General features: G+C 42.6%; 1 protein-coding gene across 2 annotated transcripts in view; it reads left to right on the top strand.

The window, feature by feature from the left end:
- LOC311016857 (thymocyte selection-associated high mobility group box protein TOX-like) overlaps nt 1–23,620 on the top strand; it is a 69,788-nt gene that overhangs the window by 13,751 nt on the left and 32,417 nt on the right. The window contains exons 2-3 of one of the 2 annotated variants that reach the window (XM_084014850.1): nt 12,243–12,335; nt 20,730–20,789. In XM_084014850.1, coding sequence (XP_083870976.1) covers nt 12,243–12,335; nt 20,730–20,789 — 153 coding nt within the window. The remainder of the gene's footprint in view (nt 1–12,242; nt 12,336–20,729; nt 20,790–23,620) is intronic. The other variant, XM_084014851.1, reaches the window with a different exon arrangement.

Genomic DNA, 23,620 nt, shown 5'->3' on the forward strand with positions numbered 1-23,620 from the left:
TATTGAATGGGTGACATTTTTTTTCCATTATTATACTGGCTTTGTTCTAACAAAAGCACTGACAGTGTCACAGATATAGTTCTTATTGTATGGATGAGTATGCAGTGGATTTTATTCCCAGTCAGACAAGTTAACCTGAACTTACATATTACGTTAAAAGAGGCAATGAAGAAAAGAAAAAAAAAAACATAAAATAAGATATGAGGTGATTGAACAATGTATGGATACACACAAAGATTGCTTTTGCTGTATTGCTCCAGTGTGTCTTTGCTACTTAGGATTGTTAACTGTGATAATGCAACGTTAGAATGGGAATCGTGAATTAGGAATGAATCATTCCACAAAACAAATGCAAGTCTTAGATTATGTTTGAAGAAGGTTCTGCCGATCTTATTCATGCTGGGGGAAAAAAGGCCTGTGTGATTTATCACTTTTACCTACATTTTGACAGCTTTCACTGTGTGCACTTTCTTTTTTATTATCTTCTGAGAAAAACATTACCATTGCAATTAGATTGCGGGTGTCAGATAACACTCATTGTGGTGTTATGAATGTACATTTCCTGTTTGACTACTTAGAAGGAAGGCCACATAACTACCGCTGCAGAAGTGTGACTGTGGGTTCAAAATGCCCCTGACCATATGTTAACGATCGAGGCGCATGCTGACGAGGGATATGACTGACTGGCATTCTTCGTCCTACATTGCATTACTGTAACGCCACAAATGGGACTCCTCCTCTAGTAATGCTGCCGAGGCAACAATCTGGGTGTTTTCTGCTGTGCAAGGAAGCATTGGGAGGTTTGTACCCTCCTTGGCACCCTGTATGATAATAGAAGTGATTTGATCACGACAGGAGGTAAACGGTCCAGAAATTAAAAGTCAAAAGTCAAGGTCACTGACACCATGATCACCATGAGCGTCCCCTTTCTTGTGGATGCACATCTTGGATTAATTTACTCAAATTTGGTGGTTAGAAGTCACCGTGACCTTACAAAACATGTTTTTGACTAGTTTTATGATAGATTTAATTGTATTTTTAAATTCAGATTTGACTATTTTGCTGTCCAGTTTTGTGAGTTACATACAGTTACAATAGTAGCTTTATTGCACCAATACATTGAGACTAAATGAACATGTTACTGCCTTAATAGCTGCTCTGCCTCATTGAAATATCAGCAAACAAACAATTTCTAATCAATGAACCATTATGACGATCGATCATTGCTGTGGTTTATTTTTGCAGCTCTGTGCATGGTTAAGTTTACGTCTGCTACTTTCCTCCCACAACGTTGTCATCTTTTTGTCGGAGACATTTTGACTTGCTGCGTGCCTCCCCGTCTGTAATCTCTTAGCACTTCCCCTATTTGTTTGCAGCGGCGTCATTCAATTAAACAGCAGGGCCAGTTTTTTCGCAGATTTCGTTTTCGAGTGACTCCCCAGAGGAAATGGCTGAACACATCAGACACATTCGTCTTCTCTGCTTAGTTACCTTGCAGGGGGAGATGGTGATACCCATTTCCTCTGTCTAATGTGTTTGCTTTACACCCTATGCCAAGTGTCAACATGCAGCTTCTTGACAGTCATTTTTCATTTGGAGCAAAAAAAACTGGGCTGAATTTTTTCTTTTTTTCCCTTCATTTATCAGCCGTTTTTTTGTTTTTTTATTTTGTTAAGGTAGCAAAGTTCTCACACGTTTAAGGTTAAAAGTGCACTAGTCAGAGATTATTACTTAATAGCCTTGTCTGGTTGTTGATTGAGAATAAAAAGCCAATTATCATAATAGGATATGGGACATAATGACAGAATTAAATGAGTGTGACAGACACACAATAGGCCCGCTCTGTCATCGCCTTAGCCCAGCTCGCTTATTAGAATTAATCTGGCCTAATTAAAAATGCAAATGGCTCAAAGTCATTGCCGGAGTTTACATGTTTTTATAACATTTAACTGATTTAATTACATGGAAAATGAAATGGTGGGATGTGCGATTACATTTTTTTTTTTTTTACTCCCCCTGTCGTCACCCTCCTGCCGGTTGCCACAGAGAAATGAATATTCTCTCATGCCAGGAAGAGAAGGTAATGAGATTAGTGCTCTCCCTCTCTCTGTTTCTCTCTCCATTTCTGCCTTTCAGAACCTGATGGTGTGGTTCATCGAACCAAGAAGAGCTGTTTTATTGTTATCGCTGAAAAACATTTTATCTTGGTCTCAAAAGCACCTACTGTATTGTGTGGGCTGAGAGCTTCACAAAATCTAAAGAGTTTCCTCCTACAATGTATCATTTTAAAAGACCACTATATGATTTATTGCTGGGAAGAAAACAAAAAAACGGGTTCTTCCTGGTGTTGTTTTTGATAGTCAAACAGCCATGTAGAGGAAGGTTCAGAGGTCTTAACCAACCGATTTAATTATTCAAGTATAATGACACACTGCAGTGCAGCCTGCAGCAAGTTGTCAATGCACACAACATGCATTGACATTTTTTTTTTTTTTTTATCTCCATGGAGATGTTTCTCCCTTGACAGAACTGTTATCAGATCACATGAAAAGATGAGCAAATATTTGTCCTGAGGTTTCTCTGTTAGCAAAACCAAAACACGATAGATGTTATTGTACATCTTGCTCTGAGCTCCAGATTAAAATAGTCCCTTCAATCAGTCACGTGGCACGTCGCACACAATGACCTGTTTGAGTGCGACCAGCCAGTTCCTGTTTTCAGCGTTCGTGCCAGTAAAGATCTCAGACTATATTCAGACCGTGTACACCTTGTACTGTGAGCTTGTTAAAAGTGCAGATTGATAGTTTTGCTTACTTGAAACATGCCTGGTGTTTTTTGCACCTTTCAGCCCGTGGTCGTAAAAAAACAAAAAAAAAAAACCTGCTAGCATGTGGTGGACATCCTGTGGGGGAGGAAATTGATTCTGCTGGGTTTGTTTGTTCTAGACCAACAGGTGACACGCATTGTTTGATTATTTCTTTACATTTCAGACTTATCATTTTATTGGCGTATTAAAAATATTTTATGGCTGTTATGACTTTACAGCTGTTTCCAAATAGTTTTATGTGAGCCCGTATTTCCCAATCATAAAAGGTCTACAATGTGCAAGAGAAGGCATTTGGGAGTGACAGAACCTTTTTTAAAGTTGATTCATGTGAATTGGCCAGATGTTCCTTTTTGATCTGGATGTGCCTCTGTTACACCGTTTCCCACCCACCGAGCCTTACATCATCATCATCAGCAATGCAGTTATTCAGTGTGTAATATGGAAATGTCAACGTGAAGCTACAAAAGGAGTTTGACTTTGTGAACACGCTGTGGGAAAAAAAAGCGTTTTGTTTTATTATTTAAAGACTATTTATTTTGCAGCGGGGAAAACAAGACATGCCGACATAAAACTTTGTGTTGACAGGCGAGGATCAATGCCAACTGTGTGTCCGTACATCAGCTCAATGTGTTGAAATGGAAAGTATGCTATCGATCTGTGTGCATTAGTGCTCTACAGTAACATAAGCAATGAGTGGCGGAACAAAAGAGGCACTGTGCGTCACGCTGGAGGAGAGGTGCAGCACAAAGAGGGACGGTTAACTTCATGCAGTCTTTTGGCATTTGGTTGTTTATCATTTTAAGTCCCCACTTATATTTGTCTTTCATCAGAAAAAGAATTTCACTCTCGTGTGCATCTGGAGCTGATTTTGAAGGGTTTGAAAAAACATAGGCTTAATATGCTCTTTTGCCCCGTGGAAAGAGAGGTTATTAAAGTGTATTGTAGTGAAAAGCTGCAAAAATATGATACGGCTTGACATTAAAAAGCTAAGAAGGCCATGAAAGCCTGCTGTAACGGGGGTCAGGCAACACACTTACATCCTAGAAATCAAGTTGCTCATTTTGTTATCTCTGTGAGCTCCCCCCCCCCCCCACTTACAATATGAGGCTGCAAAGCATACATCCTGCACCGATATTCCTCCTCTTCCGACTCAAACTTTCCCTCAAGGGACAAAACACAATTACTTCATTGTGCCGCACAGTACTGTATATCACATTCTGCACATTTCAGCAAGAGAAAAGACGCAGTGTTGTGTCGGGGCATATGGCATCATGATAAATATGCTTTAGAGAAGGGGGGGAGGGGAGGGGGTTCACTGTCAGGGCACAAATTGAATGAACTTTAGCGCGGTGATTGGATTAGTGGATCGTAAACAAAGGGTTATTTCTGTAAATATCCTAATCCCAGGGGCCCGGATTAAAGGCGAACAAACGGAAAAGGGCCAATAGTTTAGCCCAATATTCTGCTCTAGTGTGTTAATGTATCTAACGTACTATGTAGAGGAAGTATAAGGTGTAAAAGGGGGTGAGAAAAATAGGCCTTCGATATGGAGACAAAGATCTTTGACCACATCTGAGAGAGAAAGGGAGACAGTTAGACGGGTATTGTCGGGGCCCTTTCAGTAACTGCACTGTTCAACCGTAACTATACACTGATGACAGGAAACGTGGTGGTGACAAGGAAAACCCTGAGATGCCACGCGTAGGTGTAAAAATAGGCCTTTTGGCACGAGAGTCAGTACGCGAATGGGAGGAGAAGAATCAGAAACGGTGGGTTGCGAATTTGGTGCACGGTGTCTTCTTGTAGGGACTTTTCTTCTGCAGGCCCGAGATAAGAAACTTCACTCTATAATGTTGCCAAGTTTTAGATCAATCTCATTTTCGCTTGTTGGTTTTCTGAAAGACAGAAGAAGAAGAAAAAAAAAAGTTTTTCCCCTTGTTAAACAACAAAGGAACAACAGTCTTTACAGTCACCTCCTACACCTTCACAAATCTGCCCACATTAACCCATTACCACTGTAAATGTGCTACACCTCCCTTCTTAACGGTGCCGGTAATATACCCTCTCAATGCTGACCCATGGAAAAACCCACAGTCGTTGCTGGTGTCCAGGGTGATCACAGCATGTCTGAACCGGCCACTCGATAGTGGTTAAGGTCACGCTTCTGCTTCTCGTGTCAAACTCCATCATAGGCTCCTTGTGGCAGGCCAGGCTGCGGGAGTGGATACCCGACGTGACTCCCTGAACCCGAAGATGCTTTAACGCGACTGTGAACGTTTCTCACAAGGTCGCCTATTGCAGCTTCGGATACAAATAACATTACGGAAAAGGCCATTACGTTGACATGGAAACACAGGAGTCCTGTTAATGCTCAACAGTGGATACCAGTAGGTCTTAAGATGTACGTGATGGGTCAAAAATCATGGTATAGAAAGGGGGGGAAAAGAAAATTGTTCAGTGAATGAGAGAAGCGACATAGAAGCGCTTCTATATTCCAGCAATTCTTTGTAGCGTTTTGTGTTCAGAACTTCTGGGCTTGACCCAGCACTGGTTCAACTAGTCAAATAACTCATATTAAGTATCCTGTATCACACATTAAGTGTTATGTCTGACGGATGTGTCGGCAGTCAAGCTAGCCTTTCCGAACTGCCATGTCCCCGCTAACGGTCAAGCTGCGAGTCCACTCGGCCCTTGAGGAATGAAAAACGGCGTGTCCTCAACGCCCACCTCTCCTCTGCATATCTGCTCATTCATCTGAGCCTCTCATTAAAGGGTAATTACCTGTAATTAGTGAATCATGTCGCTTTAATGAAGATGTTGAAAGCTGTTGGAGCCAGAAGGGCTGGCCTTAATTCTGAGTGATGTTCAAGATTAGCGGCAGACAAGAATTCAATAAAGACGGACAGATTAATGAAATATTAGCATTTTTCTTGCCCGGTGCCTGTAGGTGGCTTGTATTATGTTTATATTCCGCATTCATTTTCAATTCTGTCGGCGTCAACACCTGGCTCTGGAGGGCAAGTACATGTTACTGTATCAGAGCAGTCTAATGGGCACGATGATGATGAAGCTGTGTGTGTGTGTGTGTGTGTGTGTGTGTGTCTAAGCACGTCTGTGTGTGTTGGGTTTTGCGGGCGAGCGCGGCGCTCGCTCTAATGTGTGCCGTGCTGAGTGTGTGTGTGTGTGTTCCCTGGCGGCGTGGTGAGTGTTTAATCTGGCCCGGTGGCGTGCCGTTGGCCCGGCTAATCACAGTGTGTCTGTAGGAGTGCGCTGAGCCAGGGGAGCACGCCGTCGCTAACAGCGCCTGACAGACTCATTAGAGAGACCTGGCACTGAGCTTGTGAGGAGCGCGCACACACACACACACACACACACACACACAGAGCAAAAGATACACACTCAAACGCTTTGAAACACATACAGTGGGAAATTCACTCAGGCTGAACTGTACAGACATTGGGATAAATTCACACACACTTACACACCTTTTGGGGGGGGGGGGGGCATTCTTACACACACACACACATTCATTCATATAATCACTGCTGTTTCTCTCTCTCTTTCCCACACACTCACACACACACACGCGCTCCACGTGTGAGAACAAGGCAGGCGGTGACCCCTCGCAGTCGCAGCCCAAACACAGACAAGAGCCGAGAGAGCATCTGGGAAAGGAGGAGGGAGGGTGGGAAAAAAGGAGAGGAGGCGAAGAGGAGGAGTGGAGAGAAGGGGAAGCGTCTGACGCACCCTTGCTTTCTGCCATTCAAATGGTGTGTTTAGACAGGCAAATGACATTTTCAAAGGCTAATTATCCGCAGTCAGGAGATCACCTGCACCCTGTCGAAAACCTTAAGTACCTTCGAACAGTGTGTTAGCAATGTATCCGATGCAGACCGTATTTACAGGTAATGTATGTGTAAGAAACTCCTCTTCGTTTCTTTCATTTCATTTTGAAAGTATGGCAATTAAAGTAAAAAAAAACAGAAAACTATTAATTTTAAAGGATTAGGTAGAATGGCATTTAGCAAAGTTCGGCAAACTTCTTTGACAAATTACTTGAGACGTGCTTGCGTTGCTCTCACAGCAAGGTTAATTGCAGCTCAGCTGCAGCAGAGCCAAGTGGAAACATTAGGTTCGGCTGAATAACAGGTGAATGCAAAGCAGGTCAATACGTAGTCAAGTGTGGGCCTGCCAGCTGTTCACTCTCCGCTCTGCTCACAATGGTGACACACACACACAAACACACATGCACGCACACACATGTGCAACATGCCTTGCACACACGAGACAGATTTTAACATCTTAACAAAGAAAGTAGGAATATATTCTTTGTTAATGTTTTTCTCTCATTTAAATGCTATTCGGTGTCTATCACTGTATGTTTTTGCTCGCTGCGGCTGGAAACGATGCTGATGAGAGCCGTGAGAATGAACCAAAACAGTCAAGTTGTGGGTTGTAAAACCAAAAAGAAATGACAACGCTATCTGTTGGTTTGGGTCTATGAGAGAACCCTTTTAAAGGACTCAAATCTTTTAATCCATCGTTGAAAACATTGATTAGAGAAGCTTTTTGGAAAAATAAATAAATGAAACTATGTTTGTGACCCATTCTTTTTTTACAGAGGGAAACAAATGGTGCCACAGACGGAGTAGGGAATTTGGAAAGTATTGAGCTATTAACACATTGTTGGGTTTTATTGAAAAACATCAAATGACATCAGCCTCGTCCCTAACACTTGAAAAAACACTTGCATAAATAAAGAACTTATAGTGTATGTTCAATATTCAATTCTGCCATCTCTCTCTCTCTCTCTCTCCCCCCCCCCCCTCCCTCTCGGACACACTTATACTTCACTTTCATTTTTTTAATCTAGTCTAACTGGAGCAAGTTTCGCTGAAAACCTTGTCTCACTAAAAAGCAAAATCAAACTGTCTTTAATTGTAACAACCCCCACCCCACCCCCTCTCTCTTTCTCTCTCCCCCCCTCTCTCTCTCTTCCTCTCTCTCTCTCTTCAGAGTACAATAGCTACTCTCCTCACTTCCCCCATCGTGTCTCTCTCTGCTCTCTCTCTCTCTCTCTCTCTCTCTCTCTCTCTCTCTCTCTCTCTCTCTCTCTCTCTCTCTCACACACACACACACACACACACACTCTTCTCCAGCACAAGGCTGTGACATTGAGGGAATGTGATGTGATGTATTGTAGTGAATAATGTATTCTGCGAGGATTGTACAGAGCGCATAGAGCAGATGGCAGCAGGTTGATCTCGGTGTGTGTGTGTGTGTGTGTTTGTGTGTGTTTAATGATGACAGTGTGTGTATATGTGTGACGTGCGTATGAGCGTGTCTGTGTGTGTGTGTGTGTGTGTGCTCACCCACAATGGGGGAGGGGACGAAGGGAAAGAAGGGAGAGAGCGAGTGGGGGAGAGTGGGGGTTGGTGTGTATGTGTGTCTATGTGAGCCTCCTTTGTGAGATAAAACATGCAAATGGTGGATTATTTTAATGCAGTTTTTTTTCTAGAGCCTTGAGCCTTAATCCCTAAAGCAGTTGAAATGAAAATAGTATATGTTTTCTTTCAAACTCTCCCTCCCTCCCTGATTTTTTTAATTTTTTTTTATTCCCTGATAGGAATTTACAACCAGCTGTCTAGGAACGGGATCCTTTGCACTTAAATATTTCTCTGGTGTAGTTGCAGCCAAAGCGTGATGATTACAGCTGGATAGCATGGAATCGACTAATGCTAGTCGGATCGCTCTGTATAGCAGAGGGATCGTGGTTTGGGAATTTTTCTAACGGTGGTAACGGTGTCATTCATAGAAATAGAGCTGTATGTTTAGTTGGTTTCAGTGAATGGACTGCAGATTTAAAAAAAAATGTGCGCATTTATGAACACTTGCACATGCGCTAGTATGTAAAAAAATCGACCAAAACAAGACACAGAAGCACGTATCCATCTATAGTTGATAGTAGTAAATGATAAAGTGAGAATCATCTTTGCCAACTAGCTTTTTGTCATGCATGAAATATGATATTTTACATGTAAAACATAAGAAAACCACACATTTCTATCGATGGAATCATTGTCACATGTGGTGTTTTATATTTCTCGTATGTCTGAAAAGCATGTGAATTACTTAACATGTGATAAATTCACATGTGTTTTTTTTGGGGGGGGGAAGGGTTGGAAGGGAGAAAGTTAAATAATGAAGTACAAAGGACTTTGTTTTGGAAGGTAGTAGAGCATAATAAGCACACTTTCTCCCCAGTATGAAGATGTCCCCTATAAATAAAGATAACAGATGGCAGAATCTATTTACATTCACTTAGGTGATGAGTTTATATACTGAAGGTTATTCTGCAGTTTCTTGCACTTAGCAGGGACTTTGTTTTGAAATATATAGGCGACTGCAGCACTCAACACTGTTTCTGTTTGATGGCTCCATTATTGGCAGAATTGTACCACGCTGACATCGTGTATCATCACATACTCTTACTGCCTAGGTCCATCCTTTTTCCTACTTGTTGGTTACTTGTGTTGGGAGGAGGTGGTGATGACACACCTCCCTCTGCTCTCAGGGCCCCTGAAAGCAAAGCCCAGTGGATGCCGGACACCTGACCTGCAGTTCTGTTGTGTTACTGAGTCCAGACGCCACAACAGCAGCACACATCCTCTTATTGTGTCCTCCCACAACCCAGATGTAAAAAAAAAAAAAAAGTCAGGAACCGTATCGTTAATTTTTATATGAAAACATTTAGTCAATTAATCATTGTGAATTGTAAGAGTTGTACATGCGGGGATTTTCTTGCACTATCAAGGCCAAAACAGACGGTATGAAACAGCAGGAGAGCGCTTGTACATCCTTGTCTCTTTCATATTGGGGACAGTGAGCATAATTGAGCAAATGTATTTAAGTATTTGAGCGAGCTGATTCAGCCTCTCTGGGATGGTTGATATTGTACTTAGGAAGAATATTGCCCGAGGCAATTCATTAGTGGTAAATAATTGAGAGGCTCGGGTAGTGCTAAGGTGAAATGCATGTTATTATTTTATGGAGTTTGTGTTCTTAGGGCTCTTCAGTTTAAGAATATTAAAAATGCACAAGCCTACCCACAAATTACTCACTGGAAAAGATTCACAATGGACACTAATGACTAATCATCCATCTTCCATTGTTTTCATGCCCTGTATAAGTGTTTTTCTGCACCATTATCAATTCTGCTTTCGGTAATATTCTTTTATGTTATGAAAGATGTTATTTTACCCTCATGTTTTTTACATTTTCTTGCTCTATTTGAGGAAATTAAGGCACATTGGCTATTGCAGCAGGATACCATTGATATTTTATTTAAAAGAAATTGAATATCTTCTGCTCCACTTTTGAAAGCATTTCCCTTCGACTGGACTACAGGAGCAGGCTCCCAAGGCTGGGTGCGGAGGGTGTGATGAAGCTTTCAACTAGGCGTGCAGCAGGCCAGTATGGAGCTAAGGGCTTATAATAACCAGATTAACCACCAGCAGTCTTGGGATGTCTCATTGGCAAATGAAAACAAATCTGCCTCATGTCAGTGTTGTGTGCACCTGCGTTTGTTTATTTAACCTCTGAATGGCTCATGCAAATGCAATTTCAGCCTCATGCGTTGTCACACCCCTCTGCGTCTGATAACCACGCACAAGGCGTGCTTTAGCGTCTGCACGAGACGCATCAGACTTTTAAACCCATCGGCCTTGTTTATAGATGCTCAGAGAAAATGGTCTGGGAGTGTGATGACGTAGCATGAAGACCGAAACAAGCACAGGACTTTCAAGCAGGAGCCTGGTGTCCGAGTCCAAAAGTGTACAAAGTTAAATTACGTACATGTGTTTGTTTAGATTTTACTTATTTTAAACCCAACAATGATGTTTTTCTTAAACCTAACTAAGTGGATGCGTTGCCTAAAGTGTTTTTGTTCGAATTCACAAAGGTTATCACGAAGTGTCAGCATGTGATGAATAAGTATCATAACGTGTTAGTAATTTCTTTACTATTAACTTGCACTTAACTACGTTTTTACATGCTGAAAGCTTCTCTCTGTCTTTTATGTGTGTCTGTGCATTCTGCAGCACAGATGCACATTGTCACCTTTACTTGTTGGTTTTCCGGTGATGCAACATAAAGGCCACTGAGGTTTTAGTTCACATCTTGCACACCCACATGCCACCACGTGAGTCTTTTTGGTTATTCACAGCACTGTATACACCATAATAGCATTATATGTTAAGTACCATGGTCTGTGGTCTAGGAACAAGAGCTGTTTGTCCTCAACAGGTCAACTGTTGTGTATAGTTGCAGAGTGTTTGTTAAGATGCTGACATTTGTGGTTGGGCTGTTTGTCTGCTTTTTTCGAGCCATCCTAGCAGCGTGACTCTAGGGTGACAGTGTTATGTAGTGGTGCATCCGTCTGACTGGCCTTTTTTGTTTTCGAAAAATGATTTGGTTAAGGGGAAAAAAAATGTTGAACAGATTGACATTTGGTACAAACACTCAGGTCCCCAGAGCATGACGCCTAATGATTGGGTTATTGGTTATTACCTTGTTTATCATCAGTGCCACCAGTAGGTCAAAGGTTCCACTTCAGTTGAAACATAACAAGGGAAATCAGTCAGACTTGTTATAATACTTTGAAAATGACATCCTTTTGATTTGAACAACATGGTGCGACTCACTTTTGAACCCTCCCCTTTTTTTTCAACCTTCCAAAACTTTGGTTTCTGGTGAGCATTTCAGCTTCATTGGGCCACTAGTGTTCCTGAAGTTATGCAATGCACTTTGTGATCATTTGTGCTGATCAGGTCATATTTATATATTGTAGGTTATATTAGATTACTAATTATTAAAGTACATGTCGTCTAAATCCAGTTGTGATACTCCAAAAGTCTCCAGATCCTTGGCTCAGCGCCAGCTTTCAGCCCCGCTGTTTTGTAGGGGGGTTTGTTATATGCTCGTCAGTGTGTGCGAGTAGGGAGGAGGGCATGGGGAGGAGGCGTGTCCGGGGTGGAGGGGTTGTCAGCTCATTAACCTCCATTCTTCCCCTAGCAGGGCGCTGCACAGAGTCACTGTGTAGGTCTCATGTCATTACTCCTCCCCCTGTACGCGTGTGCTGGGCATAAGAGGAAGAGCAGAGCAACCACAGAAATGGAGGAGGAGGGAAAGGTTCAGAAGGGAGTGTTGGGGGTGGGAGGGGTGGGTGACGGGGGGGCTTGACATATTCCTTTACAAAATGCCCTGCTTGTATCTCACAATCTAAAGCCCCACCATCTCATTTCCTTCCCCGCTTTTGTCTTCTCTGTCTCTTCTCTCTCTCTCTCTCTCTCTCTCTCTCTCTCTCTCTCTCTCTCTCTCTCTCTGTCTCTCTCCCTGTCTCTCTCCCTCACCACAGGCCCGGTACAGTGTGGGTGAACGAGGGGTTAGGCTCCACACTGCCCACCCTCCAGGCATCAGTCCAGCTAGGAAAAGACTGCCCACTGCTGTGGTGAGATACAGTAGCCAATCCCCACATTTTCTGAACCCTCTTCTTTTCTGTCAGCCAATTGATTTGGAAAGGTGCACCTCAAGCTACTGACCTGGGCCCAGTGGTATTTTGGAGGCTCCAAACAGAGGATATATAGAGTTGTGATGAACTTGCTCTTCGTGTAGAGACTCATGAAACATCTCTAATCCGTTCATGTTCTTCACACCTTAGAAAAAAACTAATTATGTTTTCCACCACACTACGCAAATATTACATAAATTTGCATTAAGAAATAGGCCCACTTATGGGAATTCACAGACGATGTCAAGAGTTATGTTTCTTAATTGCAACAGCATACGTGTGAAAAGAGTCGAGGTGAGAAATACACCCCTATAGTTGTTAGAGTCGGGTGACAAATTAAGTCTGAAACCGAAAGCACCATTAACATCTTTAGAGTTAATCTTTACAAGAGATTTTATTTAATGATTAATAAATTACTGCAATATATTTATTTTCTTTACAGAGGCGTTATAAATTGTGCCCATATATAACACATAGAAGCAGACTTCCTGAAAAAAAAAAGATCAGAATCAGATGTTGCAATGTTACTTCCTGTAAGTTTCATATCTTTTGTTAAAGCTACACTGATTAGCTATTAAACTGATAATAATAATGCGCATGTCTCTGTTTAGTAAACTGTGTGTGTTACAAGTTCTATGATTTGTTTTGGGTGTTTGAAAGTGAACACACCACAACCTGATTATCAGCAACAATTACAACAACACCTCCTTCTCACCTTCTATAACTGTATGTTCAATGCTGCATGTTAACAACCATGCCTGGTTGTGCATGTGAAAGACTCAATCCAACACACAGAAGACAACCAATAGCAATAGACTGTTGAGTTTCCTATGAACATAATACATTATTTTAGGAACTGCCAGAACAGCCTTGTTTTTCTTCTTCATCTTCTGCCTTTGCTCTTCCATACTTTATTCTGTGCAGAGGCAAGAGAGTAGTAGATTGCAATAAGATAACCAATTATATGTTAGAGGAAACCAGCCTTTTTTCCCCCTGCTGCAGTTATCTGATGCTGCGGTGAGCAGAGACAAAGGGGTGGGGTAACGTGACATTCACTCTGCCCTTTATCTTCTCTCATCGCTGTTTACCCCAGTCAGTTAAAAGTGGCTTGTGCTCTGCATCCTCTCCTCCTGCCAGAGAAACCTCACCGACATCGACTCGCCGAGAGACGTGCGCCTACTGTACCAACGCTGCATGTTGTGCACACAGACAGCCTAACGTGCAAAAGTACTCGCACACGCGTTCTCACCTCCATATAATTTACGTATTAAGTGCGGCACCACACTGCACCTGCTGGGGCTACTTGCTAATTGCATGTGATGCCACTGTTTTTGATGCTACGATGGCATTTCACAGCATCGGTTAGCAGGCAGGCCGTTGAAGGCCACCGCGGCAGGATGAGGGAGGCTGTGTGGGTAGCACTTTGGTCTGACATATTTTTTCAGTTTTGCACATGCACTCGCACATGGCACACTTTTCGCTCCGCTTCCGTCTGGTTGCAGATATATTACACCATGAAAAAGGCACATTTTTAGCAGAAGTCCCCTCAGCTTAATTCCATAATTCGCTCTCTTTAGCTCTTCGCTGGAGTTACCGCACAGACGGACTGATTTTTACTACACAATCAAGCTATACGTTTACAGTGCGGTTGTGTTTTATCCAGTTCAACAGGCAGAAAAGACCCCAAAGCTGCACCTGGATAGATTTTCTCTAAAAGTACTGACGTCACCACCTTTTAAGTTAATTTGACAAACGGTTGTATATGTACACGTTGTGCAGATATAGAACAACATGAGTATTCATGTCTCTGGAAACATGATGAATGTTAAGTCTATTCACCCCCCTTTTACAGCTGCCTGCTGTGGCAGAAAACACCACAGATGACTAAACTAACTAAACTAGTAAAGGTGCAGTAACAGAAAACCAAAACCAATGAGCCCGAAAGATGCTAAAAGGCTCCTCTGAGAACTAAATGTTAAATGTGATACGTGAGTGATCCACAAAAATATTGATTATAGCTGTTTTAACAAAGGATGAAAAGTTAAAAGTGAAATATATTTCCATGAATTGGCCCAAAAAAATGAGTAGATCCCCCACCGTCTGGAAACAGCTAACAGAACTACCAGAACAAACACTGAGCAACGTTGCAGTTAGATAATAAGCAGGCAGGTTGGTGACATTCATTTTATTTTTAGCAAGATTGTATGACATGTATGACATACAATGTCTTCGAGCTAATTGTCTGCAAACATCGCCGCTTGTTTCTGAGATTGAATTAGGTGTTTTTAGGACACCTTACAGGACATTGTCGTCGATGACGTCATCTGAGATAGAAACTCATGACATCTGTTATTTTTCTTTTGCCTTTAACAGAAACCATGACATTATTTGAAATGATTGCTTTATGAAATTATTTTAATTATAAATAATTGAAAAACAAAATGAAAAAAAAGAAATTCAAGCTATTGACCTGTGATCGCTCTTAACATGGTGTGAGTTCACATATGTCGCCCGTGCCGTTTAGATCTTTATCTTGTTGCGAGCTCACTAACTCACAGTGAACCCGAGTTCATACTGGAAACAAGCCCTCCCCACCTGGCCTCTCTACACACACACACACACACACACACACAGCCTTTCTCTATCTCTCCTTCCATCTCTGCTGTTGACTGTTACTTCTGTTTTGTGGTTGCTCCGGTGCAACAAAAAGTGGATGAATGAGAGCTTCAGCCTGCCGTTTTATTTTTACACATCACAAGGTATAGGTGAAGCCGGAAACGATGGAACCTGCATTATGTCTTTTGTGAAAAAAAAAAGTTTGGGGATTTTTCCAAGCCGTTTCTGGCGCTTTGTATTTCGTGAGTGTGTGTGTGTGTGTGTGTGTATTGTTTCACTGCGGAATGCTTTAAAGACCTTAACATAACAAACAAGAGCTGATGCTCATTAGATGTGAGCTGATGGATCGCTCCATCACTGACAATAAAACAAAAAAATTCTTGAGCAGAATCGGGTATGAGAGGTAATGCAGATCCCCTTTTAACACTTTTGATACGGGGCCTTTGAGGAAAGAAATGCAACGCTGCGCCGATTCATGTTTTCCAATTCCTCTAAGTGAATACTTTCTTGGATGGCACAAGGCCAGGAAATTCCAAACAGAATTCCATCAAAATCCCTCCGAGAGATACGAGGAGGCTGCTCTGTGTATCTTGTCGATATCTGATCGTGCCACTGACCGGAGCACACTGTGTCCAGATAAACAAAACCTGCTCTTTTGCATATGAAAATGAGCTATGCGGCAGATAAAGGTGAGGCTACATAAAGATGCTGGGCGTTGGTGGATGTGACCCTAGTGCCTAGCTGCAGAATGTGCACATGTAGTTTGTGTGTGTCTGTGTGTGTGTGTGTGTGTGTGTGTGTGTGTGTGTGTGTGTGTGTGTGTGTGTGTGTGTGTGTGTGTGTGTGTGTGTGTGTGTGTGTGTGTGTGTGTGTGAGTGTGCAGGATCAAACTCTCACACCCAGGAAGAGGCCCTGTTTCCCTTATCTAACGACAACAGAGCATGTGTCGCCATGGCCACAGGCTGCGCTTTTTATGGGCTTTGTGTGTGTATGTTTGTGTATATGTGTGTGTGTGTCTGCCATGTTCATTGTTTGCCCATGTTCATTGTTTGCTTGGGGCGTGGTGCAACACCAGAATTGTTACTATAGCCTCTCGTCTCTCCCTCTTTCTTTCTTTCTCCATCGGCTGTGCAACTCTGAAATATATATCTACCCCAGCTTTCTTTCTTTCCTCTCTCTCTCTCTCTGCCTCTTTGTCTTTCACTCTTCCTCTGTTTTTAAGTGTCTGTGTGCACACAAGTCTGTCTGTCTGTCTGTCTGTCTGTCTGTCTGTCTGTCTGTCTGTCTGCCTGTCTGTCTGTCTGTCTGTCTGTCTCCTCCTCTCTCCTGGCTTTGAACCAGCAGTGGCAAGTTGGGGAACATCAAAATTCAGTGGCACACATTGTCTCAGGTTGGGGTTTGTTAGGTCTCTCCCACTGCTTAATTGAACAGAGGACGAGGTAGAGGGAGAGAAATGTAAAAAAAAAAAAAAGAAGAGAAATGGAAGATGATGAAGAAGGGTGCTCAAACAGGCATACATATTGCATGAGCACCCCCTCCACCACCACCACACCCCTTTCTTCACAGAATGGCTGTGTACTGTTCTGGGCTTATTAATTCCGCTCGGTGAGAGAATTATTTTTAGAGACTTGGTGCACTGGCAAAGGCTTTTAAAGTCACAAGTATTACACATTCTGCTTATAGATTCCCTTTTATAAATGTAAAAGTTCTAAAAGTTTGTTGTGGTGGTTCTTTTTGTATGATTCTGTATGTTTTTATTTTCTTTTTTTGTTACTCTTCTACATATGTTGCAGTACTTGAATGTACTTGTAGTAAAATTGCTTTTTTTAAACTCATATATTGTACTTTACTGTATGAACAGTAGTGCAGTAATGGCATGATGTAATAATACTGTAAAGATATCTTTGGTAAGAGGATTGCCTCCTTCAGGGTGTGTATTATTTATATAAAGAAGCATGTTCATGTTGCAACTGGCCGAAGTAGATTTTAAACATATTTATAAACTTTTAACGCGTTTAGTCTATAACAATGCATCATATTTCATACATCATGTTTTGTATGTAAAATCGTAATCAGCAGTAGAGTAAGTGATAACTAACTTTTTATAGAAAAGAAGAAGTAATTATTAAATGGAAATACTGGTTCCACCACATGCAAAGCTCTTTTGAGAGAAGCTTGAGATAAATAAACCTGAATTGTAGTTTAGTTAATAATATAATCAGTTACATAAAATAGGTTACTGTGGTGTTTATGTGCTTCAAATCATTAGGTCCAGTTTTGTAAGTTAAATATTATTTTTATTTTGCTTCCTGTCCGTCAACAAAAGTATTTTTTTTTTCCATCACTGGAACGTCATTTCTCTCTCTAATGACTGGACGGACAATCATGGCTTTACACACGAGCCGGTTCATCCCCCCCCCCCCCCCCCCCCCCCACAAGCAGATGTTGCTATGAAGGCTTTATGAGGAGCTTATTTGAATTGTCCATCAATCAACAACAATCTACAGTGCAGTCAGTAATTTTGCCTCCGATCCTGCCATCAGCCATCTCACCCGTGCACTCCGAGATGAAACGATGCCGGCATCGCATCGCACCATTAGCACTGTGTAAATATTACATGTTTTCCCTGGATATGCTAGTTAGCATTACTTCCACCTTGTGGCTTCATTATTTTTGAAACGCTCAGCTTTGTCGATGATTGCAAGGCATGACCTAGTTCTGGGACTCTCTCTCTCTCTCTCTCTCTCTCTCTCTCTCTCTCTCTCTCTCTCTCTCTCTCTTCCTTTCACTGTCTTCTCACTTTTCTTCCTCATTTACTCCTCCTCCATGTCTGTTTTTTCTTTTTTCATTCTCTCTCTGCCGCTCCACCTCATTTTCTTCTCACACCGCATCTGTCTACCTATTTCTTTGTCATTTACTCATTGTCTTTCTCCATTTACTGCCTCAGCAGTGCCTTCATCCTTTTTACCCCCGTCTCTCTCTCCTGCCTCCCTGCGACTCATCCTCCTTCTCTCTCGTGTATGCATTCTTTATTTCTCAATTTGTCTCATTTTTACAACCTATTATTACTATTTTTCTCTATTCTCACCCCCCCCCCCCCCCTCCACAGCTCTAGCCTTCATCTCCATGTTTTTATTCCTCTCTCCCAGCACCACGTGTGTCACGGAGGGAAACATCGCGAGCAGTGGTCCCTGCTGAACAATTACCATGCAAAGCAATCCAAATAGAGATGTTTGCCGAAAACAACATGTGTGTAATTACTGCTTAATGAGGCCCTTGTCTCAGGCAGAATGCCCAATTAGACTGCCGATGAGAAAGCGAGGGCCCGCTGAAGAAACGGTGGAAAAGATGGGGAAATGGAGAGGTAGGGAGGGAGAAGGAGAGGGAGGTTGTAACACAGAGAGAGAGAGAGAGGGGTGGAGAAGAGATGGAGAGAAAAGAGTGAGGGGAAAATGAGAGAGAGAAAGGGAACAACAAAGAAGGAGAAGATGATTTCTGCAGTAAATGTTGAGTAATGGCAGAGCTGATAGCATTGAGCCGAGGATAAATTGGCATTTTAAGTGGGAGAGCGAGGCAGTGCAAAGGAGAGCTATTGAGAGAAGAGCAGGGGGGGGAAACAGCCTTACATTGCAATATATGGGCAGCCATGTTGAAGCACAAAATGGCTGACCTTTCCAGGCTGTCTTTGGCCTTTTTGGGTGAATATTATATTAGATGTAATTGGTGGCAATGAGCATTGTCCGACATGCATCGTTTCCATCAGAGATGAAAGAAACTGGGACGAGGCTTTGCGTGGAAGAATTTCAGTTTGCGAAAATAAGCCAAAATACGAGATCTAGCAGCAATTTTTGTGGTTATTCATCGACTGTGCTCTCTTTTCACCCGAGAGAATCTTCTCCCAAAGATGCTGTGCAACGGCTTCGCAGCACCGGCGATATCAAAGTGGATTTCAATGGAATGAAATTGCTCAGTTAGGCGAGGACAAGAGGCTTTCATGTGAGGAATAGGGAGTTTATTGCAGATATGTCACCAAGGTCAACACCACGTCGGCCTTCTCGGTGAGTCACTTTTTTTTTTTTGTGCTGCGGTTCAGTCAGCTGATGCATGCCGCCATGATTAATTAAGCAAATTAGCACATTTAACTCCAGCAGGAAGCGCCAATTAGTCGGCATTCAGTTTCACTTGGGATAAACGTGTCGTTTTGTGTGTGTAGAGCTTTTGGAGGAATCGTGCGAAGGTGCGAACGGTGTTTAAATGCTTGTCTCCGTTTCGTGTTTGGGTTTGTGGTGGAATGTAAATGCAATCATTAGAATAACCAAGTGAATCCTCACAAGGGCTTCCATGATATGCATCGTTAACCAACCATTGCCCTGAGGCGGGCACTCGCTCCCCCGGCTGTTCTCCTGCAATAATGTACAGTAATTTCTCTTTCTCACCACTCTCATGCTCATTTAGCTACTTCGACTTTTTTCTTCCCGTCTATAGTGTAGATATTAGATTTCACCCCCCGAGGAATTCGGCCCATTTCCGTCCATTAGTCTACCTAGTTATTGTTTTGAGCAGGTATACCTCATGATCCATTTGCATTCACTCATATCTAGCGTTTGTTTATCTTTCAAGCCTTCGGTCGCTTTCTCCATAGGCACAAAGCGGACCACCCCAAATGAAAAGCCCCCTTCATATCTTCACATCTTAGGAATTTGAGGTGGAATGCTGTCTAGTTTGATCATGTTGCTCTCCTTTCCAGCGTCTCCTGTGCGTTGATATCACTCACAAATAATTACCTTAGTCAACAAACAAAAAGGAGGCTTTCTGTGACACGTGGGGTTGTCTGTTTGTGTTCGCCGACGCTACAATCCAGTCCAGTCAAGGTTTGTTCCGTTTGCTGCACGCGTGGTATGAAAAGGCTCGCTGTCTTTGAAAGCCAAGAGCATTTCACAACGCAGCTCTTCTTAACATGGCAGCTTTTCCTCAGTCACCTTGACACCGGCCAGGTTCAGTTGCTGAGCCATTTGTGGAGCAGAATCTAATTTTCTCTGTAGCTAAAAACAGAATATTGTTCCCCCCCCCCCCCCCTCCTCCCCTCATATATAGCCCACTCAAAGCTGATTTCTCTTCAGACCTTTAAGCTTCCCAACACTAGATATCAGAGCTGGCATGTTGCATGCAGCGCTCAACTGGTGACCTGGTGTTGTTTCTCAGCACCCTTGGGGGGGTCAAGAGTCATTTGTCGTGTCAAACAGTGTTTTGGCATCCGCGGCGAGTGATCTTTCAATGCCTTATTAGCTCAATCCTGAAGACACAGCATGTCCCACTGTGCAGAGCGTGTGCACACACACACACACACACACAGTCTCAAATATAACATACACACACACCCTTTACCACTGTACGCAGTCACAGTTTCAGTCACACTCATTCTCTCTCAGACACACAGCGGAGCCCACAGGGAAAAGCCCATCTCCCGTCACTGTGCTCATGTAGCCTAATTACCGACCCGCTGACGAGCAGTAATTACCCACGCTGCCATGCCACCACGAGGTTTAACCAAAGTGACAAAGTCATTAGTCTCACACTTCAGGCCACCCGTAAAGAGCTTTTCCTCTTCCCGCCACCTCTGCGGCCCCCTCCTCCCCTCCCCTCCCCTCCCCTCCCCTTTTCTTCTCAAACCTCCTCTTGCACACCATATTTATTTCTCCTTTTTGTTTCTCTCCACAGTTTGATGGTGACACCATGTACATGAATGACAATAACCAAGAGTTTCGGTCACCAAACCAGGTAAGGCAGCCCACATATTTTCCCACAAACCCACACAGACTTGTATAAATAAATATCTGCAGAAGCAGCTGTGTTATTAGCCTCAGTTTTGCAGCTGTCAGGATTTAACAAGAAGAGTTTATAGAGAATTCTATGTTTTGGTAAGTGTTGGAAAATAATAAATGTTTGCCAGTGAAGGAGTCCATTAACTGAAGAGGTTGGTTGAAAATTGAGACAGTGGTGAAACTACAAAATAGCTCCATTTTCAAAGAGAGTGGAAAAATCACAAGTCACAGTAGCGTGCGAATGCCTTCCACTATTAACGTCTGTGGGTACGACATGTTCAATTACATATTCCCATTGACCTCCATGGTAAAACAGAGGGAATCTGAAAAGCCTCATTAGCCAAGTGATACGTTTCTTAAAAGATGATGAAAGATAAGACTGCTACAAAGAAAATGCATTCGGAACAAATCGTTTCTGCCACACTGACTGTATGTGAACTGGATTAGATGTTTGATGTGATAGAATTTCATTGTTGAATTGGAAATCGGCGACTTCACACATTTCTCCGTGGTGGGAATTCTGAGGAGCTACAGCAGTACTAGAACTAGAAGTGATTGAGTTGAACTAGGCCCTACAGACATTCATGGTCCCCAGAAGATGAAGACAACTGACAACTTCCACTATCTTTTCTTGTAGCGCCACCTGTAGTTTGACTTTGTTTGTTTTTTACTGCCACCATCAACTGTACTCTATCTGTTGTACGACTTAGCAATGTTTTAGCATGCTAGCAATCACAATGATCAGCATAGCTGCTTAACATCAGCATGTTAGCATAGACCTTTTTTAACGTGATAACATGTAGGTTTTAGTGGCTTCTAGTGGTGAGTTTGAAGGTTGCAACCAACTGAATACCCCTCCGCTTACCCCTCACTCTCAAAGCTTGCCAGGGACCTACAGTGACCTTCAGAAATGTAAAAAACACAGAAGGCTCTCTCTAGAGACTTTGGTTTGTCCGTTCTGGGCTACTGTAGAAACATGGCGGTGCAACATGGCGGACTGAGCTAACGAAAATGCAATGAATCCTAGTTTCAGGTGATTAAACAGTTATTATATTCTGTTTCTGTCAGTAAATCGACCCTAAAGCATCCACACTGGGTCTTAAAGTCACTATATGCAGGTTTTTAGTTTGCTTTTTGCCACACAGCATCTCATTTTGTGACCAAGGTGGATCTCGACTGCATTACTGTTTTATGGCCAGATGAACTAAGTGACAGCATTAAGGTGGCTCCTGGTTGGCAGTTTTTGTCAGGTATCTGAAATGTAAATATAAAAAGGTGCAGTTTGTCAGAACATTTGATCGCCAAGCTTTCTGGAAAGATCTTTATAACAGCAGTATTAAGCCCTGAAATCGGCGTATCACTCTAAAAAAAGGCGTCCACGGCTTTGACCCTCTCTTGCTAAGTAGGAAAAAAACACTTACAGTAATTCCTCATAAGCCAAAGTATCCCTTAACGTCCACAAAATGTCCGGCTTGATAGATGATGTTATCCAAAGCACTTTAACATAACATATATCTTTCATATCAAGGGGGATTAAACCATCAACGCTGACAGCGTTAGTGCTATGTCACTAACACTCACCAGCACTAACATGTCACCGCTCCAGGTTCATTGATGTACTTGTCCCAGTCCGGACCGCCGCCGTCCCAGTCAAACAGTCCCAGAGTTAGACGAGCGCGGCGCTGAGTGCTCCCAGCTGCTTGATGGGAACACATGGCCGGACATATGGCAGAATTTCGAGCTCGGGGGTTTGTTGATCCAGCAGCGAGGGCCTTCATGTTCTGACAAAACATGACGAGGTGGAGGCTCCTCGTCAATTAGTGCCTTGCCAAATACTGACAGAGAGTCACGGGGCGAGGCCAGAATGCCGAGGACGCTGGGGCCACACACACACACACACACATGCTCTCACACAGTCATACCGTAATAGGAAGTGACACATTCTCTGACACAAAGTTATTCATAAGTCATGAGCACACGTGCAAGAAGACATCCTCAATTTCAGTTAGTTTCACTCACATACTGTACAAACTGCCTGTTATAGATCCCCATACCCCTAAACATGGGGATAACAACCTTAAAGGGTGAGTTCACAAAATGTACAGAAATAATACTTTCTCACTCCGCTGAGCGGTGTGTGAGGCCATGCAGAAAGTTTTGGTTATGTGTATGTGAGAGTAGAGGTCGACCCATAGTGGATTTTTACAGGCCAATATAATAATGATAGTTTGGAGCAGGAAAAAGCCCATTGTTCAATAAAATCATCGGTTTTCGGGACTGCAGATTTTTAGACCACATTTTCGCCTGAATAATGCGTTGAAGGGTTTTTTTTTTCACTGGGTAGAGAATTGCTTTCTCAAAAAAAAAAAAAATCTCAAACTATCTAAATAATAAATATTTGAAACAATGTCATGCATTCGTGGTTGGAGCACCCTGAGTGCACGCTAGAAACCTTGCTCTAAACTGTTAACTGGAGCTACCTACCTACCCCAAAGAGCCTTTTTCCCCTCATTTGTATGAACTGACCCTTTAAAATAATAATTATAACATTAACCTCAAAACCATCTGAAAAGCCTCAAGCAGCCCTTTGAAGCCAAAATGCCCTCACTTTCAAAAAATGTGCTTACTCTTAGGGTGTAAAACTTAAATTGCTCCATGCAAAGATTGATGAACAAGAACATATGTATGTGCACGTAGACACACACTGATATACGCTCATAAACCCATACACACACTCTCATAAACTCGCACGCACACACACTCACACACACACACACCGTCATCCTA

This window comes from Eutrigla gurnardus (assembly GCF_963514095.1).
Source record: "Eutrigla gurnardus genome assembly, chromosome: 8".
NCBI classification, from domain to species: domain Eukaryota; kingdom Metazoa; phylum Chordata; class Actinopteri; order Perciformes; family Triglidae; genus Eutrigla; species Eutrigla gurnardus.